Raw genomic sequence first — 13,582 nt, 5'->3', positions numbered from 1 at the left:
AGGTTATGCACTCGGAGTAATGAGCTCAGAGGAGCCTGGCCTGCCAGGGAGGGCACCTTACTAGGACTCACAGAAGGGCTTGGGTGGCTCAGCCTCCCCTTAACAGACGTCCCCTGTGTGCAAACACTCCCTCCCAGGTTGTATTCTAGATGCCAACCACGCCTTAGACTAAGGGTTCTGCACAGCCAGTCCTCAGTTACTGAAAGGAGGTTGTCTCCTGTCCATGGGGGGTGGGGGGGGGGATGAGACAGATAACACCAATGGGACAAGTTTGAGCTCAAGCAAATTGTGTTCACAGGGAGAGTGCATCCATTTGTAATCTTTCAATTTGAGATTATGGCCACCTTACTTAATGATGTTAAAATATCCTTTGTTTTAATAGATTCCTTTTCCTTAGCATCTGTGCGGAAATAGGGTGTGCCTCCCGTGAGATATCAGCTCCCTCCAGTTAAAAACTATCTCTTTAAATCTGCCTTGTATTCCTAGAGTTGAGTGCATTCTCCAAAGCGTTCTTTGACCATGACTCTAAACCCTTTTGTTACCTTTGCGTAAAGCAGTAAACTTGCCCACCACTTCACTTAAGAATTTACATGTCTCACTGAGTTACTGGAGAAAGGTCTGTCCTTTTATTCGATGTGTTGGGTCTTCCAGCGTTAATGGCCAGAGTGAAAACTAGGTAATAAAGGGAACCTGTCAAGGCACAATAGATTCACAAAGCAAATGGATTCCTTTCATTAGATCCCCAAACTCAACCCCATTTGTAATGTTAAACTCCTGTGGACTTTATTGATGTGCTTATGGTTCTTTATTATGTTAATTTATTAATTAGTTTCTTTAGGAGAATGTGTGTGGGCATGTGTGTAGAGGTCAGAGGACAACCTGGGGGAGTCAGTTCTCTCCTTCCACCATGTGGGTCCTGGTGACCAAATTCAGGCTTGGTGACAAATACCTTCACTCACTGAGGCATCTTGCCAGCCCAAAAGAATATTTTTTTAGCATGGCAAGTTATGAATGTTGAGACATGTCTCTTTACACAAAGAGACAACACCATCCACTGTTACCTTAATCCTTCGCTTTTTAGGAGAGTCACATGTAATTTGATGTGAATAGGAAATAAGTGTACACTGCAATGAAGCAGCAAACATTGTTACGTCATACTTTCTTTTTCTGAAGCAACAGAAGGCATTACAAAGGAAATCACATTAATTGGACTATACGTGTATCTTTAAAGCCTAGTGAACTAAAATAAAAAGGGAAATGAAAGAAGGTAACTCCATAGACAGCTGGTACATAACTGGCTAATGGCTTAACAATTTAAACATTCTGTATGAATACAACTACCACCATGTGGGGCGTCATATTTTTTAAGTGGAAACAATGCAAGTTTGTAGTCTTTAAACTACAAACAATGAATGTGAAAACAACCTACTTCTTAGTAACTGAGATTTAAATAATCGTATTTTAAATGCAATGCAAATAAGGTAAAAATTTTATACCTACTTATAGAGGTAGTCTATTAAAAATAATTCATAGATCAATGAGAGAAAGCAAAAGAAAATCAGAAGATGGACAGTCGAGTAATTATCAAAGTACCACAAATACAATTACAGAAGAACTTCAGAAGCAAATTTTTAAGGTCAAATACAGGCAGAAAGAAAAGAAAGCAAGCTTCAAGTTAGTGATCTATGTGTTTTCTTAAAGACATTCTAAAAAAGGCACTCAAGTTAAGCCAAATAAAGAGGGAAGGGATGCTGAAAGGGGAAAAATAAATATAAGGGTATTATACTCCCAAACTTTTATAATTCTAGATTTGAATGATCCTTCTCCAAAATATTTGGCACCAGAAGCATTTTGGCTTCTGGCTTTTTGTGACACAAGAATATTTGCATAAACATAATATGATGTCATGGGGATAGGGCCTCTGTGTACACATTAAATGCATTTGTTTCATACATATATTTTATACATAACCTGAAGGAATTTTATACACTTGCCCACACTTCATGTGACTTATCACATGAAATCTAATGTGGATTCTCTACTCGAGAATATTGTTGCTCAAAAGATATCAGGTTTTTGAGCATTGTGGGTTTTAGCTTTTCTTATTAAGGGTGTCCCTGAGGTGTTGTGGAGAGAGGCATGCAGGCAACTTTGAAGGTGCTCTACAACTCCCTCCCCATCATCAATGAGCCAGACCTACAAGCTAAACAAAGCTCTTACATAGGACGCTATGGCAAAAGGGGTGGATGTGAGTGAATAGCCCAAATGTTACCCAGCAGAGAGGCCTCAGGTACACAGTAAAAATGTGTGGTAGCACACCCAAAGCATTACTGACTAGCAAAGCTCACCCAAGCCCTAGTGTGGACTCCAGTTTCCATGCACTGTTGCCCATATAGGCCTATCACTTATGTGGCTGGCCTTAGTCCCTAGCATGGCCCCAGGCCCAGCATGAATCACACTCTTAACATAGGCCCTGTGGTCTGGCCCAGGGCCCCCAGTTAAGCACTTATATCAGGCAGGCCATCCTAATGACTCAGAGGTCATCTCTCAGGAGCTGAGGCAAGCTTAGCCCCTTATTTCCATCTATACACCCTTCTATACACCCAGAAATCCAGGCTTGCCTGGCTGGCAAGATGGCTCAGATGTAAAGTTCTTGCCATGAAAACATGAGGACCTGAATTCCTGAAGGTCCTCCACCAGGAAAAGGATCTAACAACACAGTTCTGTAACCCCAGTGCTAGGGAGTGGGTGAGACAGGCAGCTAGCCAGTTTAACCAAGATGGCAGGCTCCAGGTTCATGGAGAGAGGCTCTGCCTCAGAAAGTAAAGTGGAGAGTGACAAAAGACACTACACTCTAGTGACTGGAATTTCATCTTTGGCTTACACATACTCACACATAAGCACAGGCACCTGTACCTGACATGTACACACAAAAGTTACTCATTACATTTATACTAAATATGGACAGACTTTGTCTCGTCGTTCTCTAAACAATACTTCCATGGCATTTCCATATTACGTGTTCTAAGTAATCTGTAGATGGGTTAAAGTCTACAGGAAGGTAGAAACAGGTTCTACACAAATGCTGTCTGTTTTGGTATCTGGAGTTTTTCCAGGAGCCAATTTCCCTGGCATATAGTGAGGAAGGACCCTAGACAAAAGATGCATACATGACTGTGTTTAAGTGTATGCATTATTAGATGCTCAGAAATTTAGGTTGGCTCCTCCTTCTGTGTCTTGAAGCAAACTTCGTTGTTTCTTGCCCTGAGGTCTTACCTGTCGAATGTTAGCATCACTACCTCACTTGGTCTGATTAGTGTTTGCATAGTTTTTCTTTTACATTCAGTATTTTCATCCACATTTTCCTGTATGCTCATTTCTCACATATTGTTTGTCTGTTTTCCAGTGGCTACCCCAGCACCACAACATGCATCTCTTTAACTTATTAAAAAGTCATGTAATTTAGTCCTTTCACCACAGTCCAGCAGACAGAAGACCTTCCTCCATTTCCCTTTCTGCCTACCTGAAACATTCTTGTGAACAGTCGCTGTCTACATACTAAGACCTCCTAAGGCGCACCGCTGCTGTGCTTTATATACTCGCATTTTATTTTAATCATCTGCACATTTGCACTACATTTTTTCTTCTCCCTGGTGCTTTGTCTCATAATTTTCTAACTTGGTGTTTTGAATCAATAGTTAAGGAGTGTACATGAAACCTCTGTTTTTTGGAGACTGGCTATGTGTGTCCTGAATTCTTATCTTCTTGTGACTTTGGATCAATCACTTGCTTCCTTTCTTTGTGTTTCAGTTCCATTATCTCTAAAGTGGGGCTAATGATAGTATATATAGATCACAAAAATGATGGGGATAGTAAATTAAATAGGCCACTCAGTAGAGCACTCGGCTCATGCAGAACTCAGGGAAGGTAATATTCTTGACATTGGCGTTATGATATGTGTTGTTGCCCTGTTTGTTTCCTTCTCCAACAGTCCCAGATCAGTCAGCAACCCCCCCTCTCTTCCAGGATAGAAGTTCTGAGGCAGAACTGAACAGAAGTGCACCATCTTCTGCGTGTTAGGCTCATGGGGGGCCTTTGGCAGAGAGTAGTCGGGTCTTGTGTATCAGCACTGCCCTCCCAGCTGTGGGGTTTACTGTGGGCTGGGGCTGTGGGAGCTCTTGGGTACTGGTACTGATTTCTAGTCTTTCCTCTTCAGTATGGAATGCTCCTGTACCAAAACTATCGCATCCCACAGCAGAGAAAGGCTTTGCTCTCACCTTTCAACACACCTGTGGTAAGTAGAGTCAGGGCCCTCGACAGTCGAGGCTGTGGGAACCTCATTGCAGTGCACGTTAGCCGTTCCAAAAACATCACCAGTCACATCCAGCCCTCCAGGAGCCATCTTTCTTATCTTTGGCTTTGGTTCCTTTAAGTCACGGAAGCCATGGATGCTAAAGTCATTCCCCGGTGAGATAATTAAAAGTATAATCATTCCTGCTCCCCAAAAGTACAGAAATGTGCTGTATTATTAAATGTGATCTTAAGATCCTCTGATACCGATTCCCAGGAAAGAGCAGACTATGTCATAGGAGAGTCTAGTGTCTGCTCCCCTGAAGTAACGTCCCAAGCATGGTCTGCAGTGAGGAGTTGGACACATCAACTTTCCTTCTTTCTTTTCTTTTTAAACAAAGCCCACAACCATTTTTAGTGTGGTTCCACTTAAATCACTGAGTTTTCAACCTAAAGCAGGAAATTCTGTAACACCCTTCCCTGTGTCTTCATGACTGTTTTATGGAGGGAGGATGGTTTCCCTGCATCTTAGAACCTGTGGCGTTTTTTTTTTTTTTTTTTTTTTTTTTCCTTTTTGCTTTGCAGCGCAGTGTCTCTGAGAATTCTCTCGTGGCAATGGATTTTTCTGGACAAACCGGAAGAGTGATTGATAATCCAGCTGAAGCCCAAAGTGCTGCCCTGGAAGAGGGCCATGCCTGGCGGGTAAGACACTAGCCCCAATCTGGTTGAAACTGGTTACACACAAACACCCAGGTTTTGCCAGGAGAATGGCTCTACTGGTATTGGTGGAAGGGAGTTATGGGAGCAACTGCAGGAAGCAGCTGGCCCCAGAGGCTTTCCATACTGTCAGCCTTCCACACCACTCTGTCCTGAGCTGTTCCTGCTGATAAATTACTAGTGGCTGTTCGTGGAGGGCACAGGGCCAGACGTTCACATGAGGACTCCACAGGGAACAGTTCTCTCACTAAGCCCAAGTGCTGAATCTGCAGATGGAAAGATTATCTCCCATCTCAGGTTTCCCTGAAATTTAAAGACCATGTGCAGAACACCTGCCCAGGCCTATGCTTAGAACACGTTCCCAGTCCTTCAGCCATAGTGTGGGAAAAGGGCAAAAGTCTTCAGCACATGGACTCTGGAGAGCACTGTTCTGAGAAGTGTCAGGGTTTAAAGCGGTAGCCTGTGCTGCTCTGCTGTGTCTCCAGGATTTGCATCAGCAACCATGTTGCTGCTGCTGCCTCAAGTGCTAGGTTGCCTACAAATCACCAAAATGTATTTGCTTGGTTTTCTTTACCATTTTGGCCAATACACTCTTTATTCTCCATGGTCAGGTGATATCATCAGAGTCAAAGGGTTTGGGGACTGCTCAGCCACCTTGTCGTGGACAGCAGGTGACTTGGTATGTCAACCTCTCATCTTTGCTGATGTAAGCATTTCTTTTGCAGAAGCGCAGCACAAGGATGAATATTCTAAGCAGCCAAAGTCCCCTTCATCCTTCAACCCTGAATTCAGGTAGGCACAGCCAACTGCTTTGTATTTTATGTAAAGGCCGAACCTCCCTGAGCTGAGCGGAGTGCACAGGCAGAGTGCTGCTAACTGAGCTCCATGTTTGTCAAGAGTTGTTTTCTGGGCTCTTGAGGGCGACTCTGCAGAGGAGCTCCCGCTTACCCTCTATTGCCCATCTTTCTCACAGTGATTCACAGGACTCAGCATTGGTTTCATGGACGTATCTCCCGTGAGGAATCTCACAGGATCATCAAGCAGCAAGGTCTCGTGGACGGGTAAGGAAACTCCACTAACTGAAGTTACAGTCCGGTGAGGTCTCACCGTGCCAAGCATGCACTCTGTGTCACTACTCACAATTTCCTGTGGAAACCCAGGCCCGAGGCAAAGCATGCTGGCCTGGCCAAGTTTAGGGCAGAGGTGATTCTCAGCCGGCCTGTCTTGCGTGCAATCCACATGTGCCCTCTACCTCTTAAGTGAAATTTGAATAGAAAATAACAAAGGGCATTGTTTTTTCCTTTCTAAGGCAGTGAACAAATAGAAAAAAGAAATTGCCAACACCAACACCTTTTCATTTACACACTTTAGAGCCACAAAGAAGCCTGCGTCTCAGTTGTAACTGCTCAAGTAGACCATCTCACTGCGAAGCCGCAACTGAGATGGCTTCACTCATATGTAGACAGCAGATGATGGCAGCCATTGGCCAGAGTGACGAGGTGACCTACAAGCTGTCCCAAGATAACCAGGGCCAACAAGAGAGTTTAGACCTCAGGGTACAAGCTGTAGCACAGCTGCTATTACCCCAGCGGCCCCTCCCAACCCAGTTCGTGTTTGCCTTCATCTTGTCCTAGAGCCCTTTCTACAGATAGACATGGTAGGTACATAAATGACTAAGACAGGGACAGCCATCTTGCCTCTAGTCAGAAAGGAACACTAAACTCCCAGGTTTCAATGAGTGAATAACCGGGTTCCTCCCGGGCATCCTGTCATGTTGCCTGCAATGGAACATGTTCCATAACAGTGGCATCCATGATGATGCCCCACCCCCACCCCACCCCACCCCAAAAAAAACATGGTTTACAAAACAATGAGCTTCATCATGGAGTTTTACTATATATCTGTCATTGCACTCTTTCCATATTTTCCCTTGTTACCTTCCTTGTCCCTTGTTTTCCACTGGCCCATTCTCCTCCTACTTCCATTCGTTTCATGTGATCACTGTAGATGCAGATAAAGACACATAGTTCAGTCTAGATTCTGCATATGAGAGAAACATGTGACATATCTTGGGTCTAGCATAGCACTCTCCCTGTCAACCAAGCCATGGAATAATATGCTGGATTGCTAAAGAGCATGAGTTCCTTCAGGATCCCAAGCCGAGGAGGTTATAGAGTTAGGTAGCTTTGTGGCAAAGCCCCTTGGAGGATCAGGATGGATATTTGTATTTTAAAGGCACTGACATGTTTTACCTTTCAAGTGTGGATTCCCCAGTCCTATTTAACTGCCTTCTGTTCTAATATTATACTTTACAAGCTGGCAACATGGCTAACGGTGGGAGTTTAGTCTAATGTCTCAGGACCTCTCTTCATGATGTCAATTAGAGCTTGGAAACTTCGTTTTCTTCCTTCCTAATGTGTTGAGGGTATGGAAAAGCAGAATTTTGGGCTTCTTTGTGGTGTTCTGTTCTAAGTTTTATTTTGTAATTGTTTAGAAGTTGTAGAAATGTTACAAGAAAAATGCAATCAACTCTGGTATGTAGCTTTACCCAAGACTAGTAGTTAACAGGACAGCACATGCGCTCTGTCATTGTTTATTTATTCGTTTTAATCACTTAAAACAAATTATAGCTTAATGTCCTTTTATTCCTAGTGATTTCTGGGTGGAAGTTTTGTGTGGTTTTACATAACCACAGTGGCATTATAACAGCCAGGAAGTTAACACTGATACGGTTGCCACTTACTTATTTAAATTTTTGGAGTGCCCTCATTGTATGCTTTATAGCAAAAGGAAAAAAGTCCATAACCTTGGGTACCACATCTAACATCCTCATAGGCATTATAGTCAGCTCCTGTTGTGAGCAGAAGCCAGACCTGACAAATGGGATCTGGATTTACTCCAGGCAGTGTCCCACAGCTAGAACTGGCTTGTATATCTGGGGCAGGAGTACACAGGAAGTGGTTCAGGAGCCTCCTCAGTGTATCCAGTCTGGAGACATCTGACATCCATTTGCCCTATCCCCATGGTAATGGTCTGACACTGGATGAAGATGGTCTCAGTCTATTCCTTGTTCCATCAAGCTGATATTTTCACTTTTAATAAATACCAAGAGTAAGGCACTTTAAAGTGGGAAATATTGTTTCTTCTCAAGCCTATAAGGCCTGGTTTTAGCTCCCATAGAAGTTTGTCTCCGTCACAGTGAGTGGAGGGTGTGGTGAATGCTGGATGGACAATTTCTAATCTTCCACTCCTCATTTGTGTGGAAAAGCTTTTCTAGGGAAACCAGGTGCCAGAACACCAAAGTGTCCTGACCACAAGCCCATTTTTGTCAGGCGGTTCTAGCTGCTTTGCATATGCATACATGTGTGTTCATACATGGGCAATTCATTCTGCATTTTAAAGAGTCAGTAATAAATTGCCGATTTCCCACTCCCCAGGCTGTTCCTCCTTCGTGACAGCCAGAGCAATCCAAAGGCGTTTGTACTGACACTGTGCCACCACCAGAAGATTAAGAATTTCCAGATCTTGCCTGTAAGTACCAAAGCCTTCCAACCAGCCCATCCCTTTTAAGTCCTCTGGTTCTATTTCTAATGTTTAAATATGACAAGCTAAAGAGGAAAGCCTGAGCTCCTAAGGCTGCTCTGGCCCTACCAAGCACACACACAGAACTGTCACACAGGACCAAAACCTCCTTTATAACCCTTTCTGCCTTTCCACTGCCTTGATCTGACTCCAAAGCCTCCCAGGAGAGGAGCAATGACAGCCTGTCACTCCCAGGTGCCTTTAGAAATGGATGAACACCTGCTTTAGCACTGAGTTCAGAAGTGCTTGTGTGTTTACTCATCAGCCAGGTTTTTTCAGTTACTCTCATCCATGTGGACCAGACAGCGTGGCTTTACCAGTCTGCCTCATACTCTTGTCACTGGCCTTGATGAATTTACAAAAGATGTTAGGAGGACAGTTCTCTCTCAGACTTACTGTGGTGTAATCTAATTTCTCAGAAATAGCCACCCGATAATCCTCAGACCCTTGCCAGGAACACAACAGTTGCTTTATAATGGAGCCAGGTGAACTTGAGGCTGTTCTGCAGATTGCCTGAGCCCTTTGACGAGAATAACTAGAGTGTGTTATGTGCAACAGAGACTCGGTTGGTTGGTGAACTTAGCTTCCTGCTTCTGGTGAGCCAGGAGCAGCTTTAAAGCCCTTCTGATTCTCAGGAAACCACACAGGCAGGCTCTGCCAGGTGACCTTTGTCCCTTCCCTGATGTCCCAGTGAGGTTACAGCACCCAGCACAGATACTGGCTCCCTTGCACCATGCTTTCTGACCACAGGTCACCAGTTGTCCCCCAAGGTCACACCCTCTAATGTGGCAACCGTTTCCCATGTCTCCACAGTGCGAGGATGATGGGCAGACCTTCTTTACTCTGGATGATGGGAACACCAAGTTCTCCGATCTGATCCAGCTGGTCGACTTCTACCAGCTCAACAAAGGTGTTCTGCCCTGCAAGCTGAAGCACCACTGCATCCGCGTGGCCTTATGACCTCCCTGCCTTCTCACAGAGGCTGGAGGCAGCAACACTGGAACGGAGAAGAGAGGCCTGCATGAGGGTGAGAACACACATCTACTCCCACCCAAGGACTCAGAACAACATGGCTTTTTGATCGGTACCAACCGACCATCATCAATTAGTTATTGGACTTCACAAAGATTTGCCGCTGCGGGTCAAGCAGGACCACCTCCCTCTGCGTCAGCCATTTAAAATTGGGGGAGGGGTGAGATCCAGTGCAAGTGTGGGAAGAAACTGGAATGACGATTTTGATTAGGCCACGTAGGGTGAAAAACCGCAGAAAAGTAATTGGAAATGAACTCTTGCCCTGGAATAATCTTGACAATTAAAACCGCGATGTTTACTTTTTTGTATTGATCACTTTTTTGCACTCCTTCTTCGTTGTCAATGTTGTACTCAGCCTATGGTAGGAGAGGATGTGGCTTCGCAACCCAGATGAGACAAAGAATTTTTGAATTGGCAGGCTTCAGCCTATATAAATGGGTCCCCCCAAAGTTTTCTAGAGGGCATCCTGCTGGCTGCAGGCTGTGACAGTGTGGATTTGGCTCCTACATTATAGACACCCCAGTCCTCCCCATTATACTTGAAAAGCGCTTTTTTTTTTTTCCTAAAAAAATAAAATGATAAAACAAAAGGTGTCGGCTGCTGTTGACACCAAGCATGTTCTGTGGACTCAGTCAAGCTGCCACAGTCTGGTCATCACTGTTGTTGTGCTGACGTCTGGTCATTTATTATTAGTGTGTCTCGTTCTCCACAGTGCAGGAGACCTCATTACTTTGGAAAACTCACTGTTCCCCAGCACAGCACAGCTGCATGGCCTCAGCTTTAGACTGATGTCAGCCAGCCCTTCTTGGAACACATTGGTATTCATTGTGGGTGCCACCTAGTCCATCTGGGGTGCCCTGTGCCTCACATTGTCACAGCCGCCCACTGTTGTAGAGGAATTGCTGCCTTTGCTCTCTGCAGTAGCCTCAGTCATTTCAGTTCTCCCACAGGGGTGGGAGTGGGGGGGGGGGGGGGGGGGTGGGGTTAATGGATGGATCTAAAGAGAAAATGTCAACTTGTTGGCCTTGTGCTCTGTCACCCTGAGCTTCTATGGTGATGAAAGATAAGGAAACACTGCAGAGGGCACAAGCATAGGCTGGCTTTGAGTATTCGCTTGATGGCCTTTGCGCCCTACTGAACACCCCCTAAGCCAACAGGAGCAGGATGTGCAGAGGCTCAGTCTCTGCCGGCTTAGGGTGAGAAGTACCTCACAGTGGTTGTGAACATTGGACAGATTTTAGCAGCATGATGTTTGCTTCCTCCTCCGAGAGAGGAGTCAGAAGGTGGCCGGAGTTATCGTTGAGTCTCCTGAGCCCCATGGAGGGACCCTCTGTTGTCCCCTTTAATGATTTACCAGGCATGAGAGTAGCAGACAGGACTCCCTTGAGAAATACATGGACAATTGTGGTGGACAGGTTTTCTTTTTCTGACACCCACCACACAGGAAGTCTGCTATACACCTGAGCTAGCCACTAGATTGCCAGTCCCGACTTGCTGAAGTGCTCCCTGAGGAGCCACTTCTGATTGCCCTGCGGTTGACGGCATCGTGGCAGATAGATAGATGTGACAGCGCTTTGTAATGCAGGTCAGCTGCAAGCTGGTCCACAGTATAGAAACACTGTAGTTCACAGACCACGCAACCCGTGTTTCCACGAGATGTTTATTACAGCAAATGAAGAATTTTTTTTCCTTTTTAATCTTTTTAATCTTTTTTCCTTATTTTTTTTAGTAAAACTTTCTTAAGCATAAATGCTCAATTGCATTTCTCTTTCTTTCGCAGCTAGTTAATCATTCAGTTGACAATGAGATAATTCTCAAGTTCATGCCTGGCAGCAGGCTTCCACTGATATTCCCCTTAGGGACAGATAACGGACATTTCAGTTTTGCCATACTCATTTCTTTTCGCTGACTTAAGGTCAGAACTTTACAAAACAGTCAACAAACAACCCTAGGGTTTCCTTTTCCAGTTTACACAGACCAGTCCCCACAGTGCATAATCCGTTTCTCTTTTGCCTCTACAGTAGACAGCTAGGACGTGTATCTCATATTTATAAGTATGCATTTTATTTAAGAGGAAGTATAGGCTTGACTCTGGTTCACAATTTTGTATGTAGCTGGTTTGACGTAGTATTTTGTACTGCCCTTGCCGAAGTGAATTCTTGAAGGCTGCAGCCCGCCATGAGTGTAGCAGACTTCAGTGGCCCCGAGCTCGCCAGCCTTTGCACAGGCAGCTGGGAATTCCACCTGAAACAGCTGGTCCCTGGGGTAGTGGGTACCCAGCCCCCCTAGCCAGAGACTGAAGGACATTTGACTTTTATTTTTGTATTTAATTGACATGAATGTAAAGGGGACAGCTCAGGGTTGTTTTGGAGCCTGTTTTGACTTTGTAATCTCTGCCTGTGATTTTCTTTTCTAAATGACAACTCCGTGTAGCCACCTGGACTAAGTTGAGAAGGAAAATGCCAAATGCTTTGGGTTTTTTAGAGTTTTAATAGGTAGGCTCTGTTATATTATTAGGTGTTAAGAGTTTCTGAACGTGTTTTTTTTTTCTCTCTTGTTTGCTTAAACTTTGAAGAAATATGTGCCTCAGCCTAGATGTTTTGTCTCCTCCTTTCTGCACTTAAATACCTGACAGTCTGTCCGATCACTGCGCCTCCGAGGGCGCCATTAGCTCATCGTAGATTTGTGATGTCATAGTGCAAACTGCAGTGACCGGAAAATGACCTGACATGTAAACGTTTTCAGGGAATGCAGAGGGTGTTAATTAATAGACAAAACCTTTATCCCGCGTGCTTTGCTTCACTCTGTGCTATATAGCGCTTTGGCTCGTGAACCTAATTGTAAACTTTCAGGTATTTTTGTACAAATAAGGGACTGATGTTCTGTTTCTTGTTATTAGAAATAAACATTAATACAGTGTTCTTCATTTCCTGTTGTGTGTTTTTTTTTTATGCGTGCATCGAAAAACTGGGCTTGGGGTGGGTAAGTTCACGCTTGCTATGAACACAAGAAAAACAGGTTTCAGATACCCAGTACCTGGGTAAAAGTCATCAGACACATGAGGCCAGCTCAGGTATGCCAGGACAATCTCAGCTAGCCTCTGCCAGTCCTCCTCCCCACCAGAAGGAATCATTGGCCCTGAGTTGGAGAGATACGGCTCAGTTGCTAAAGTGCCTGTCACACAAGTTAAAGATATGAGTTCCAACGGCGCAATGGTGGCATGTGCCTTTAATCCCAGCACTCGGGAGACAGAGGCAGGCAGATCTCTTGAGTTCAAGGGCAGCCTGGTCTACAGAGCAAATTCCGGGACAGCCATGGCTACAGAGAGAAACCCTGTCTCAAAACAGAGGGCACGGGAACCTTGGGGAGAGGAATGGACATGAGTTCCATCCCCCCAACACACAGAAGAGGTAGTGACACACACTTGTAGTCCCAGTGCTAATGGGACAAAGCTATATCTCTTGGGGCTTGCTGGCCAGCCAACCTGGCTTAATTGATGAGCTCCAGATCAAGTCGATGAACTTGTCTCACAAAACAAAGTGGACGGTAACTATATACACCTCCAAAGTCAAACAGTCACATTTAACAAGACAAGAAAACACCAAGGATCTGAGTTTTCTTGTCAAGAAAGAAATTGAGGGGCCTGTAAAGGTGGCATTGAAGAGCGCTCGCTGCCCTTCCTCTTAGTTCCCAACATATTCACATCACAGCTCACAACCGCCTGTTAACTATAGGTCTAGGGAATTTGATATCCTTTCCTGGCCTTGGGCACCAGGCATACACATGATGAACAGACATACACATGGGCAAAACATTTATACACAAATATAAACATATTTTGAAAGGAATTGCCAGATTAAGAAAATGGACACACTCGGCCATTGCTGGGATAAGCCCTCACCAAAGCTCTACAGCGTTACTTCGTGTCTTCATGCCCTCCTTCACAACCTACTCCAATCAC

At 44.7% G+C, this 13,582-nt stretch overlaps 1 protein-coding gene across 2 annotated transcripts in view; it reads left to right on the top strand.

Annotated features, from left to right (window-relative positions):
- Positions 1-10,582, top strand: part of Grb10 (growth factor receptor bound protein 10) — a 119,186-nt gene extending 108,604 nt beyond the window's left edge. For both annotated transcript variants that reach the window (XM_051165039.1, XM_051165040.1), the window contains exons 12-17: positions 4,217-4,294; positions 4,876-4,992; positions 5,733-5,799; positions 5,981-6,068; positions 8,445-8,538; positions 9,403-10,582. In XM_051165039.1, coding sequence (XP_051020996.1) covers positions 4,217-4,294; positions 4,876-4,992; positions 5,733-5,799; positions 5,981-6,068; positions 8,445-8,538; positions 9,403-9,549 — 591 coding nt within the window. In that variant the 3' untranslated portion in view covers positions 9,550-10,582. The remainder of the gene's footprint in view (positions 1-4,216; positions 4,295-4,875; positions 4,993-5,732; positions 5,800-5,980; positions 6,069-8,444; positions 8,539-9,402) is intronic.
- The last annotated feature ends 3,000 nt before the right edge of the window (positions 10,583-13,582 follow it).

This window comes from Acomys russatus, chromosome 22, assembly GCF_903995435.1.
Source record: "Acomys russatus chromosome 22, mAcoRus1.1, whole genome shotgun sequence".
Taxonomy (NCBI): domain Eukaryota; kingdom Metazoa; phylum Chordata; class Mammalia; order Rodentia; family Muridae; genus Acomys; species Acomys russatus.
This window is presented reverse-complemented; position numbering and strand designations above follow the sequence as displayed.